This window comes from Garra rufa, chromosome 21, assembly GCF_049309525.1.
Source record: "Garra rufa chromosome 21, GarRuf1.0, whole genome shotgun sequence".
Lineage (NCBI taxonomy): Eukaryota > Metazoa > Chordata > Actinopteri > Cypriniformes > Cyprinidae > Garra > Garra rufa.
In genome coordinates, this window is record NC_133381.1 from 18736684 (window position 1) to 18750432 (window position 13749).

The following is a 13749-nucleotide window of genomic DNA, read 5'->3' on the forward strand; positions in this document are numbered from 1 at the left end:
ATTCAACTAATCAGATGAAGACTTCGGCTGCGTCCGAAATCGCCTACTTCTCTACTATTTAGTAGGGAAAAGCAGTAGGCGAGCAAATAAGTATGTCCGAATCCTAAGTATTTATAAAAGAGTAGGCGAGAATTAGTAGGCGAATGCACTACTTCTCGCGAGATTCGGGTGTACGTCTACTTAAAGTGCGTCCGAATATGCCTACTTAACTACTATATAGTAGGAAAAAAAGAGTACGTGAAGAAAGAAGTACGTCCGAAACCTCAGTATTCACAAAAGAGTAGGCGAGAAATCCCCGGATGTCCTACTGCTTCAGCCCAGATCCTGAAGTCTTCATCGATGGATACTTTTCAATCCCAGGAGTCCACAGGAGGCCAAAACGTCATCATCGAACGTGATTGAGAACCACGACGAGGGTGTTTACAAATGTGAGTATTACAACCAAAACACGGTTCCCTGTCTTAAAAATCATATTTGTTGAGCTACTTTATCGTAAACTGTTGATTTGCATAAGGTCCCAAGATGTTATACAGTATGCTATAGTTAGTATATTTGTGATTTCGCTGTTAAAACATGTTTTATGACGTATAGCGAACATTAAGCTTCAGGTAGCACACGCACGTCTTTAAAAGCGGATTTACATAAAACTAGGGATGCTCATTTCGGTTAATTTTCCTGACCGACAACCGCTGCTCCTTATCCGAACATTAACCGTTAACTGATACAATTAGAATAATAAATTAGTTTAAAATAAAAATAGAATGCACGAGTATCTGTGATGATACATTAAAAATACAAACAAATGTTTTATTTTAACGTGCAAACAGCAGCATACAGAGCAACAAAAACAACTGTATTGACATATACTTAAATTATCACGCATCAGCAGCGGTTCTGAGAACAGAGGAAAATCTGAATGAAAAAAAAGAATAATATAAATAGGCCTACACTAAATATGTATAAATTAAATAACTACCTAATAAAGATGACAAAACTAAAACACACTGAATCCTTTTATGCGCTTTGAAGAACTGTACCGGTCTTATTCTTCTCGTCGGACATAAAAATATATAGCAGGCCAGCCAATACCTCAGTGTGCCTAGTTTTTAACATGTCCACATGCTGTATGGATAGGCAGGACCGCTGCCTGTTAACTCTTAGATCCGCGAAAAAAACACCATCACAAAAACCCTTTCAATTTGCGGTTCGGGACTTCCATCCACTGTCATATGCGTGAGGAGAAGCGCGTATTTTACAGCGTTCAGCAATAGCCAATCACAGACATATATGTTGATTTGATTATCACTGTGGCCAATCAGAGGAGGCTATGCTACAATCCACTCACCAACCAAAGTGCCGGTTTCAGTTTTGCTGACTTATACACTTTCGCGAACTCTCTTATTAAAACAAAGAAAGTGTTGGCATTATATAAATAAGAGATTAATTGTGCAGTGTAAAGGTTATTTTATTACTTTTTAATAAGTTTATGAGATTGCGATGAACTACTCTAGGATGAGTGATAGGTTTCCAGTGATTGTAACGGGAGCGCCTATTGCGCACTTTCTAGACTATAATTCATTCAGAATTTGAATACATTCACTCACGGATTCACTCTCTAATAACCCAATAACGCCACTTGCCATTGAGTTGCATATACTACATCAGTTTACTAAGTAAAGGTGAAGCAAAATATGTCTGTACAGCCACACTGCGCGTGAGTAAACGGATAACTTACAAATAGCATTATTTCTTTCACCATGCAGCAAACGTAAAAAAAAAAAAAAAAAAAAAAACCCTTTTAAACCGTTTAACTGATAGTAATAATCGGTTAAAATTCTTACTGTCGGTTAACGGTTAAACGGTCAATATGAGCATCCCTACATAAAACATATACATTTTAAAGACGTTTAATAAATGTCTATTTAACAAATGACAGGAAAATGTTCTAGACTAGAGCAACACACAACACAAAACATCTGAGTGAGTGATGGACGTTATGTGAGAATTCACTGTCACTGCTTTACATTAATGTAAGTAATGTAAATAAACACATATACATATAGTAGGCCTAACTGAACTTCAAACTCATTTCAAACAGAGCTATAACAGAACTTTTCTGATTCTTGATTTATGTGACTTTGTTGCAGATGTTTTGTGGTGGAGCAGGACCTGAAAGGAAAGGTGACTGCAGCATTTTTGGGGAAAAGTAAAATCCGAAACTTAATATAAAGATTGATCATTTTGTAACTTCCAATACAGAGATCTAATGACACTGTGCTGTTAAAATGACAGTTTTTGTATTATATTTGTGCGTCTTTGTATGATCTGAAATGTTTGCAGACTGGTGTGTGCAGTAAGAAAGGAGAAATCCACAGCAGCATCCTGGAAATGAGACCCTCCATCACTCCACCTGCCCTTTGTTTCATCTGGACCAGATGTTGCTGCGGTCTCTTCATCAAAAAGACTAGAAGACCAATATGTTTAATAAAGCTTTGCTCCATGTGTATTTATTTATGTTCATGGTTACTTTTATTATTTTACTAATTTATTCATGTTTCCTGATGTTGTCAGTAAATAAAATATAACATTTTCATAAGCGTATGCATTTATTCATTACTTCATTGAAAAAAACAACAACATTATGCTTGTTTAACTAAAAATATCATTAATTATTAGTCAGCATTTATCATTATTATTGTTGGTACGTGTTGGAGTGGGCTAGCAATGCATTCTAAAGTTATTTTAATTTCTAAATAGTAATACTTAAATTTTCCGAGTGTAAAATCAACAGTCTTCTCCAAAGGTAAGATCTTTGAGCAACTGATCGACGTCTCTTTTGTGCATATGTTGTAAACATGGAGGAGAGCGTACTGGGTAGGGTTGTCATGTTACTGATGCCATGAGGTGTCGCTGTCGCTCCAATTTTTGTATTATTATTACTGCAGAATTTATAATTCCATACAAACTCAGGGAAAGACTTAAGTATCTTTAACAAAGAACAATCATGACAGAAAACATAACTATAAAAGGTTTGCGTACATAGTACAAGATTAGATACAGAAAAAAATATTAAATATATTTGAATATTCATAAAATCGCAATGAATTAAAAATTGCATTTGTTTTTGTTATTTATTTATTATTATTTTAAGTTTCAGGGATGAAAGGACAGAGAAATTCAGCAAGAAAAAGGAAAACAAATCAGATCCAAGCTAGTTTTGCACAATTTTGCCCATTAACATATTCAAGACAACAAATTTGGGGGTTTTAGTCATTTTAGTATTGTTAAAAATATAAAAACTTCAATCAATCCAAAATAAGCAAATTTCATCAACATCAAAATGTTTACAGATAGATGAATTAAATCCGTCGTTAATATCATTTCATGTTGCGCTTGTTATAACGTCATAGGTCACATGATAACGTCAACATGGCGGAACGCATCCATACTCAACGAGATTTGGCTGTTGAGTAGGTACTCTTTTAGCGCTCGTTAAGTAAGTACTTATTGAAATTAAGTACCTACTCATTGAGTAGGCGATTTCGGACGCAGCCAACTACATTCCTGAAGTGTTTCCAGTTAAGTGTACCATATGCATCAGACGTTCAGCCAACGTTCCGTGCCGTGGGCGTGACGTCTGAGGCTGAGACTAGTATTATTGTAACTTCTAACTGTAATTCCCACTCCTGTCCAGTTGGTGGCGAGTGCGCTCCAGCATAACACTGGATCCAGAACAAAAATGAAACTGTCAGGAATCTTTTGCTATTCGTTTGATTACGCACAGGCCAGAATCCAGAAGCTACAACGATCTATCAGGCCACATTAAAGAGCACCAAAACGGTATTTATTGCTTGAATTTCCTAATGAAATGGACAGAATTTGAAATCTAAGACTTTGTTTCATATCAAAAGTAAGTAATGTTACTTACTTTGTGTTAACACAAAGCCTATCGCGATTTATTGGATGGGAGTGGGAGGCGCATGTACTTTTCACTCATCAACTGAAAACAGCATAGACCGAAAGATCGATTTGGATTTACGAATCTATATTGGTTCATAAAAATGAGAGTATATTAAAATCGTTGTCACTGCAGGGTGTGATGTTGAACATGAAAAGTTACACATTCTCATCTCCCATGTGTTCATCTGTTCTATTTAAAACAAATGCATAAGCTTATATCGTCATGTAGGTTCACAATTAAAAATAAAAATGTGAACAAAAATAAAAGCAGTTAAATGTGTTATTATAACTAAAATATGAAAATTAAAAAATGACGGACAATGTTAAAGTCTAACCTGTATTCACGAGAGTACCAAGAAGCATACATTTGCATTCCTCTACTTGCAAACAAGAGAGAATAAATGTTGAATAAAGTAATTATTTTTGTTTTCTTGAACAAAAAGTATTCTTGTAGCTTCATACAATTAAGTGTAAACCATTAATGTCACATGTACTATTTTAATATGTTCTTTCTGGCCTATCTTTCAGGGCCTTGAACGTGGTTGTACCGTTGCTGTCCATGCAGGGTCAGAAAGCTCTCGAATTTAATCAAAAATATCTTAATTTGTCTTCCGAAGATGAACGAAGGTCTTACAGGTTTGGAATTACATGAGGGTGAGTAATTAATGACAGAATTTTCATTTTGGGGGAACTATTTTCCTAAAAAATCTATAATTAGTGTTTATAAGGAAAAATGGTCTCAGGTGAGTCACTAATCTGAAGTGTCATGATGGATGGAGAGAACACATTCCACATGTCAGTGGAAAGGAGGAAATAAAGATGAAGGAAAATTAGACTTGTAATAAAAAAGATATAAAGAAAGACACCGGTGATTACTGCCCACTCAAAATTCTCCTCTCACACTCTGACGGCTGAAAGGATTTTCTCAGTTGGGTGAAATGTGAGGGAATTATTCTGACCTATAATTTTACAGTCCTTCATTCCCTCTACCACTGCGCCGTCAGCCTTTATGTTATTTTACTTCTTAAGCTCAGTGGGCAAAAATTATTTCTGTGTGTCAGCAGGAGCTCATACAGTACTCATGGACCAGATCAGATTCATGTCGACTGAAACACCGGTGTGAAATCAGGTCCATCATCAGCAGCAGAAGCAGCAATGCAGTCCTTCCATGAGTGGATTTTTCACCAGCAGCAGGTAGCTGTCACAGGTGGACACACTGGACCTTTAAAATAGAATTCCCAGCAGGGCCTCAAGGACTGGGCAACTAATTAGATTTGAGTCATAACAAGTGCTTTAGTGATTCTAAGTGAATGGGAACACCTCCCACGCACTTCGCTTCTCTTTTCTTTCCCTTCTCCCGCCATCCTTCTCTTATCCTCATTGCCTGGATGTATTCAGTATTCAAGGTGAAGTCATAGAAAAGGCATCCTAATGGGAAAAATTTGAACTGGGCAGCGCTTTTCTATAGATCTGGCAATGTTCTGAGGTTAATTCAAATGTAAGAACTTCACAAAAATCCCAGTCCTTTCATCATTTATTCCAACTTGTTTGCACAAGGAGTGACATTAAAACATCTACTACAATAAAAACACATTGAATAGGTATCTTTACATTTGGTGCATCTGCTTTTAATATTTACATATGCAGACATAAGTACAAAAGTCATTACAAATTTGTTTCTGTTACTTTTATGCACAAGTAATTGACCAGATCAATACACACCATTTTTCAAGTTTAAATCCACCAAAGTTAATCTACTCTCCTGTCTGTTTTTTTTGACTGACAAAAAGGCAGATTCAGCATTATGATTGGTCAGATCACCTGTCCATCAAGCTCCCTGCACAAAACAGTGTACCTGATTACAACCGCCTGAATTTTTCTGTGACATGTATGATAAATAAATACTAGCAACATACAAGGTAATCACATACGAATCCAAGCAGAATCAAACTATAAATAGCTGCCTATAAAAAAAGAGTCCCGAGTCAATCTCATCAGAATCCCTTTAATTACTGATCTGTGATCAAATTATGTCCTGTTCCTTCTGGTTTAAGCACAGCTGCAGAAAAAAGCTTAGCTGACATTAGATCTGTGCTTAAATGGCAATGCATAAAAAATGTGGTGGTTTTATACAGAGTGAGCATGTGCACACTGAAAGTAGAAATGGTTTGTCTTTAGTTGCGTTTAGCACAGAGGCGCAAGATGCAGACGCAGATGAATCACACTTAGTGAACTAACAGGTGCTGACAGTTGACAAACGAGTTTCTCACGGCTCGATAAACGTTTTTAAAGCAGAAACCGAGCTGAGTGGTTTTCTGCTTTCGAGAATGGATAAATCTAAACAGATTTCTCCTTACAGTTCTATCGATCTGTATCTCCAGAATCCCTCGAGTGACAAAATACCACAGTACCGATGCAATATTGCACAGTATTATCCTGCATATAAATTCATATATACAGTTGAAGTCAAAAGTTTACACACACCTTGCAGAATCTGCAAAATGGTAGTTATTTTAGCAAAATAAGAGGGATTATGCAAAACGCATGTTTTTTTTTTAATTTAGTACTGACCTGAATATATTTCCCATAAAATATGTTTACATACAGTCCACAAGAGAAAATAATAGTTGAATTTATAAAAAAAAAAAACATTCAAAATTTACATACACTTGATTCTTAATACTGTGTTGTTACCTGAATGATCCACAGCTGTTTTTTTTTTTGTTTGTTTTTGTTTTTTTTGTTTAGTGATAGTTGTTCATGAGTCCCTTGTTTGTCCTGAACAGTTAAACTGCCTGCTGTTCTTCAGAAAAATCTTTCAGGTCCAACAAATTCTTTGGTTTTTCAGCTTTTTGTGAGGGACTCATATCCAGCTATTACCAAAGGTTCAAATGCTCATTGATGATCCAGAAAGAAAACACAATGCATTAAGAGAAAACTTTTTGAATTTAACTAATTTTGTCTTCTGGGAAATGTGTGAGTATCTTCTGTAGCTTCTGAAGGGCAGTACTAAAAATATATATATAATTAAAAAAATATGATACTTAGGCAAAATAAGAAAAAATTACATGTCTCCATTCTGTTTAAAAGTTTTCACCCCCTGACTCTTTATGCATCATGTTTCCTTCTGAAGCATTACTGAGCGTTTGAACCTTCTCTAATAGTTGCATATGAGTCCCATAGTTGTCCTCAGTGTGAAAAACTGTACCGTCATTGTTGAAAAGGGTTCAAATAAACAAAAATGCTGAAAAACCAAAGAATTTGTGGGACCTGAAGGATTTTTCTGAAGAACGGCAGGCAGTTTAACTGTTTAGGACAAACAAGGAACTCATGAACAACTATCACTAAAAGAAAAAAAAGCAGCTGTGGATCATTCAGGTAACAACATAGAATTAGGAAACAACAAGGTCATTTTTATAAAATTCTGCTCTTGTGGACTGTATTTAACTTCTTTTATGTGAAATACAATATTCAGATCAGTACTAAATAAAAAATAACATACATTTTGTATGACTCTTCTTATTTTGGTAAAATAACATTTTGCAGATTCTGCAAGGTGTATGTAAACTTTTGCCTTTAACTTTATGTATTCCTTGTATTTTCTGTACTTTTAGATTATCTGGAATTGAAACAGAAGCTGGACTCTATTTGATTCATCAGCTGTATGTATATTTCTCTCATTCTACTAAGGAAAGCCAGTGATTGTGTTCCTGTGTCAGATGAGAAAATGCAATTGCATTGACCATAATGCACGCCTCTGTCTAATTTGGACTGTTTAGGTACTGTCCAAACATGACACAATCCTAAATGTCATCATGACCATTTAGGCTTGTGAGTTCCTGTGCAAATGTTGACCTCTGAACTTTGATATGTGCATAGTTCGGGTCACCCAGAGACAACCACCTCCGGTCTTTCCACCAGCCGTAGGGCCTCGTGCATGCCAGCAGCCGACAGTCTGCGGTTTATATTGCGGTACCGGCAGCTGAGCAGGCTTCGGTAGGTGGTGCGCAGATCGCGGTTGAAGAAAGCGTAGATAAAGGGGTTGATGAGCGAGTTGGCATAGCCCAGCCACAACAGCGTTCTCTCCACCCACAGCGGGACGCAGCTACACTCTGTCCCGCAGATGAAGGGCCGGGCCGTGGAGAGAAGAAAGAATGGAAGCCAGCAAACGGTGAATGCTCCTACCACAATCCCGAGTGTGGCCGCTGCTTTCTGTTCCCGTTTGAATATGGAGATGCTCCTGCGGTCCGAGCTTCTCCTGCCCACTCCTCGCAGAAGCCGAGGCAGACGCGCACACTCTTCCACTTCCCTCTGCAGCTTGATCGCGACGGTTACGCAATCCACTTCCACGTGTTCTTCCGCCCCATCTGCCCCTTCTGCTTCCACCTCATCTTCTTCTTCCTCCTGTCCTGCACGAGGGAAGCCGGTGATGGTGTGTTTGGCGGCGCTGAGCTTGGCGGCACGGTAGATGCGGTAATACATGACCAGCATGACAGTCATGGGGATGTAAAACGCAACAGCTGTAGAGTAAATGGTGTAGCCGAAGTCCTGGCTGATCAGACACACACAGTCATCGTTCACATTCTGCGCCCAGCCAAAGAGTGGTGGCAAGGTGATTGACGCAGAAAGCAGCCATACAGAGAGTACCATTTTGGCCATACACCAGCCGTTCTGCCTTACTGGGTATGTTAGGGGTCGGGTGATGCCAAGGTACCTGTGATAGAAGGAAAATACAGATTAAAATACGTGGAAAACTAGAAGATGGGACTTTTTGAAATATATTCAAATTATCATGACAAAACTAGCTTCAGTTACCATGGTGGAAACACTTGTATTTTCACCAGCTAAAAATGGTTTTAAGTCAGTTATTTCTATCTTTTGCTGTAGTGTGTCAGAAGAAAATGTTAGTTTACATTCATTTTGCCATTAGTTATAATAATCCAGTGAGATTTTTGTTTGCACAAGGAGTTTGACAACAGCCAGTGCTCCACAGAGATCTAATCTCATCATCATCCAGTCTGTCTGGAATGAAGAAACAGAACAAACTGAGACAGACTAAATCCAGAAGAACTGTGGCAACATCTCTAAGACGCTTCAAGAAACCTATAGTACTGTTAAAAGTTTTAGGTACTTGTGTAAAAATGCTGTAAAATGAGGATGCTGTCAAAAATAATGTAATAAACAGATTTTCTATATCAATGAACTTCTACTAACTAAATTAAATCAACATTTGGTGTGACCATCCTTTGCGTTTAAAGCAGCTTTTGCCCTAGGTGCACTTGCGCATAGTTTTTCAGGTAGCTTTGCAGGTAGGTTTCTTGAAGCATCTTGGAGAGGTTGCCACAGTTCTTCTGGATTTAGTCTGTCACGGTTTGCCTCAGACTGGATAATGTTGTCAGACTCCTTGTGCAAACAAAAATCTCCCTGGATTATTACAAATAATGTCAAAATGAATGTTTGGAAATGTAAACTGATATTTCCTAATGACACACTACAGCAAAAGATAGAAATAACTGACTGAAAATACTAGTGTTCTAATAATGTTGGCCACCACTGTATTCGTAAATAAATATCATGAACTAAGTCATTGAAGTATTTGAAAAATTCAGATGCAAAATCCTCCGAGTGCCATTGAAAAGAACATTCATTGCCATTAAAGTGAAATTACTGAACCTACACATAGGAGCCTGATAAAAATGCTCATTTAGAAGAAAATTTCAAACTGCTCTTAGAGGCTTTTGCATTTTAACTCATTTTGTGCCATCAGTTTTAGCTATTTGATACAGGCTTTATTGACCAGTCCGATCAAAAGAGCCAAGAGATTGAATTTCTGAAACGCTGCATATCATCTCATAATAAACATTCATGAGGTTCAAAGCAGAAAAATAAAACTTACAGGCATTCAATTTCAGAGAAACCTACCTGATAAGAATTGAATGTGTCATTGGTAACACTTTACAAAAATGTTTTATTCGTTAACATTAGTTTTTTATTTATTTATTTAAATTAGCATTTATTCTAGATGAATACTAATTTATAAATACGCTGTTTATTCTTAAACCATGTTTGTTTAGTAAATGTAAAAAAAAAAGTGATATTAACCTAAAATAACAAATAATCAGTCCACTCACCGGTCGATGCTAATAACGCAGAGGGTCATGATGGACGCGGTGCAGCACATCACATCCATGGCTATAAACACGTTGCAGAAGAACTTGCCAAAAATCCAGCGGCCACCGATCAGGTCCGTGATGCTAACGAACGGCATCACCGCGAGCGCAACGGAGAGGTCGGCGAGTGCAAGGGACACGATGAGATAGTTGGAGGGCTGTCGTAGCTTTTTCACGAAACACACGGAGATGACCACGAGCAAGTTCCCGCAGATGGTGATGAGCGTGAGCATGGTGAGCACTCCACCGATCAGCACCTTCTCGACCTCTCCGTAGCTGAGGATCTGCTCCGCGCAGCGCGTCCCGTTCGCCACCTCCATCATCTCCAGAAGGATCGGGGAGCCGGAGGGCTTCATCTCCAAGGATCCGGAGCCCGCAGCCACTGCCACCTCTCCAGACTCGTGCGCGATTTTGAACAGGCGAGGGATGAGGACCTCGGAGATCATTATGCCGTTAGAGGTTTCCACACTCGCACCTGTCTCTAGCGCGCGTTCCTCGCTCATCAAGGACTTCATAGTTTCTCCGTGGCTTTGCGCGACAGTAGATATGTTGGTATCGCCCAGCACCATGCCGTGCTCCTTTTATCCATGAACTTTTTAGAGCGCCTGATGATGGCACGAGATCACAGCTGCCCGCGCAATGAGTGATGCGCATCCGATTAGCGTTCAGTCACTGACGCGCGGCTAATTTTCTCTATTTTTAGAAAAGATCATTGGTTCGTCATTTTCGCACACCATGTTATGACAAAAACATGAGTGAGAGGGAAGTTTATCATATTGTTTTTAAGCGTTAACTGGTGTAGCCAAAGCTTTTTTTTTACCCTCATAACACTACATTTATAATAGTCATAAATTGATATTATTGATGTTCCATATTATAGTAACAAAACCCTGGACAACAAAACCTGTCTTAAGTAGCACGGGTGCATTGTAGCAATAGTCAACAATACATTATATGGGTCAAAATTATTGATTTTTCTTTTATGCCAAAAATCATTGAGATATTATGTAAAGATCATGTTCCATAAGATTCATGTTTCATATTTTGTACATTTGCTACGGTAATTTTGATTAGTAATATGCAAGCGAACTTCAATTGGACAACTTTAAAGGCGATTTTCTTAATATTTTCCCCTCAGATTCCAGATTTTCAAATAATAGTATCTCTGTTAAATATTGTCCTATCCTAACAAACCATATATCAACGAAAAGCTTATTTATTCAGATGATGTATAAATCTCAATTTCAAATCTACCCTTATGACTGGTTTTGTGGTCCAGGGTCACATTTTTGTTATGTTTAGTGTCTCTGCAAAGTACCAGTCAAAAGTTTTTGAACAGTAAGACTTTAAATGTTTTTTAAATAAGTATCTTCTGCTCACCAAGCCTGCATTTATTTGATCTACAGCAAAAACAGTAAAATTTTGAAATATTTTTACTATTTAGAATAACTGTTTTCTATTTGAATATATTTTAAAATGTAATTTATTCCTGTGATCAAAGCTACATTTTCAGCATCATTACTCCAGTCTTCAGTGTCACATGATCCTTCAGAAATCATTATAATATGCTGATTTGCTGTTTAAGAAACATTTTTTGATATTATCAATATTTAAAACAGTCCAGTACATTTTTTTTAAGATTATCTGATGAATGGAAAGATCCAAAGATTATCTGAAATAAAAAGCTTTTGTAACATTATACACTACCATTCAAAAGCTTAAGAGTCAGTATATTTTTTTTTTTGTAGAAGAAATTATAGAAATTAATACAGTCATTTAGCAAGGATGCATTCAGTTCATCAAGTGATAATAAATACATTCATACTGTTACATAAGATTTCTATTTCAGATAAATGCTGTTTATCTGAACTATCGAATTCATCAAAGAAACCTTCCAAAAATTATACTCAGCTGTTTTCAACATAATATTAATAATAAATATTTTCTGATTTCTGAAAGATCATGTGACACTGAAGACTGGGGTAAAGATGCTAAAAATCCAGCTTTAAAATCACCGGAATAAATTACATTTCAAAATATATTCAAAATTATTTTAGTAAAAATATTTCAAAATGTTACAGTTTTTGCTGTACTTTGAATAAAATAAATGCAGGCTTGGTAAGCAGAAGAGACGTCTTAAAAAAAAACTAAAAAAATCTCACTGTTCAAAAACTGATAGTGTATTTGAAACAAACAGGCCTATAAAAATGCATAAACAGCTCAAAATGGTAAAAATACTGTGTCATTCACTCTGAAGGTCTATGATTTATCTGTCCCATTTTGGGTAATAGTTGTGGGGCCAATAGAAGTTGTCTGAAAAGTAATGCTACAAATCCCTAGAAAATCACTTTTTAGCACTTACCGTCTTTGTTTCCAGCACAATACAGAAGAACATGATTCCACATAAACCAGACAGAATAACAGAACTGTTCTTGTTTTGTTAAGAACAATGCTGAAGTTTCATTCAGAAACAAGCTGCACTGTCGCCTCCTAGCGGCAAAATATAAAAACACAGCAAAGGCCCTATATTCCAAGTACCCAAGCATACACTCAATGCGCGATTTCTCAGTTCATAGCGCGCATATGAACTACACCTGTCGCTGCTCCGCTAGAGCACCTGTGTGCACTTGAAAGCAACTGAAAACATTCATTGACTAAAATAACACCAGGAGCAGCTGCTTAAAAGTAACTGTAAAAATGGTCAAGAAAATTTAACTTAGTTCGGAGGAATCTTTGACAGATGCCACTTAGTTGCATTTTAACGACATTCATGCATTTTAGTTCACTTCCAGAATAAAACAATACTGACAATTTACTCACCCCTATGTCATCCAAGATGTTCATGTCTTTCTTTCTTCAGTCGAAAAGAAATTAAGGTTTTTGAGGAAACCATTCCAAGATTTTTCTGCTGGATTTCAATGGGGATCAATGGGTTGACGGTTCGAATTGCAGTTTCAGTGCAGCTTCAAAGGGCTCTACACAATTCCAGCCAAGAAATAAGGGTCTTATCTAGTGAAATGATCAGCCATTTTAAAAAAAAATACAATTCATATACTTTTTCATCACAAATGTCGTCTTGCACTAGCTCTGCTATGCGCCTCTTCGATTATTGGCCTCTTCACGCTTTAGTCATGTTGGCGCGGTTAGTTCTTCATCTGTGTACCTCTGTTCAAAAAGGTAGGGTGAAACTCTAACAACTTTAAAATCATCCGACATCGTTGTTTAACCTTTTTTGTAAGCGTGACTTTCTTTGCACGTTCGCTTTTAAAATACTGGGTTGTTACTTCTGCCTACATCACGCAAGCGTAATAACGTAATTTGTGAAGTCAAGCTACACTCTTAAAAATAAAGGTGCTTTAAAAGGTTCTTCACACAATGCCACAGAAGAACCATTTTTGGTTCCACAAAGAACCATTCAAAGGTTCTTTAAAGAACCATCTCTTTCTTACCTTTTTATAATCTAAAGAACCTTCTTTCGCCACAAAGAACCTTTTGTGAAACAGAAAGGTTCTTCAGATGTTAAAGGTTCTTTATGGAACCAAAAATTAAACAAAAGAGGTTCTTCTATTTGAAGCTGCATTGGCCTTAAACCCGTGGCCACCATTGAAGTCCACTATAT

At 37.1% G+C, this 13749-nt stretch overlaps 1 protein-coding gene and 1 long non-coding RNA gene across 2 annotated transcripts; one reads left to right on the forward strand and one right to left on the reverse strand.

The window, feature by feature from the left end:
- The first annotated feature begins 1897 nt into the window (after positions 1–1897).
- On the forward strand, positions 1898–2473 carry LOC141295312 (uncharacterized). The gene is made up of 3 exons (XR_012341044.1): positions 1898–2030; positions 2148–2181; positions 2341–2473. It is a non-coding gene; the product is annotated as an uncharacterized lncRNA (long non-coding RNA).
- Positions 2474–5491: 3018 nt separating this feature from the next.
- On the reverse strand, positions 5492–10699 carry htr7a (5-hydroxytryptamine (serotonin) receptor 7a). Its single transcript, XM_073827144.1, has 2 exons — positions 10092–10699; positions 5492–8674 (listed from the first exon to the last, which is right to left on the reverse strand). Exons 1-2 carry the CDS (start codon positions 10697–10699, stop codon positions 7846–7848), a joined length of 1437 nt encoding a protein of 478 aa, XP_073683245.1. The 3' UTR covers positions 5492–7845.
- Between the last annotated feature and the right edge of the window lie 3050 nt (positions 10700–13749).

Bases quoted from the DNA above. Each gene is read 5' to 3' on its own strand.
- htr7a (XM_073827144.1), bottom strand. From the start codon at position 10,699: ATGGTGCTGGGCGATACCAACATATCTACTGTCGCGCAAAGCCACGGA. The intron at 8,675-10,091 runs GTGAGTGGACTG...CTTCTATCACAG, and splicing joins TGCGTTATTAGCATCGACCG to GTACCTTGGCATCACCCGAC.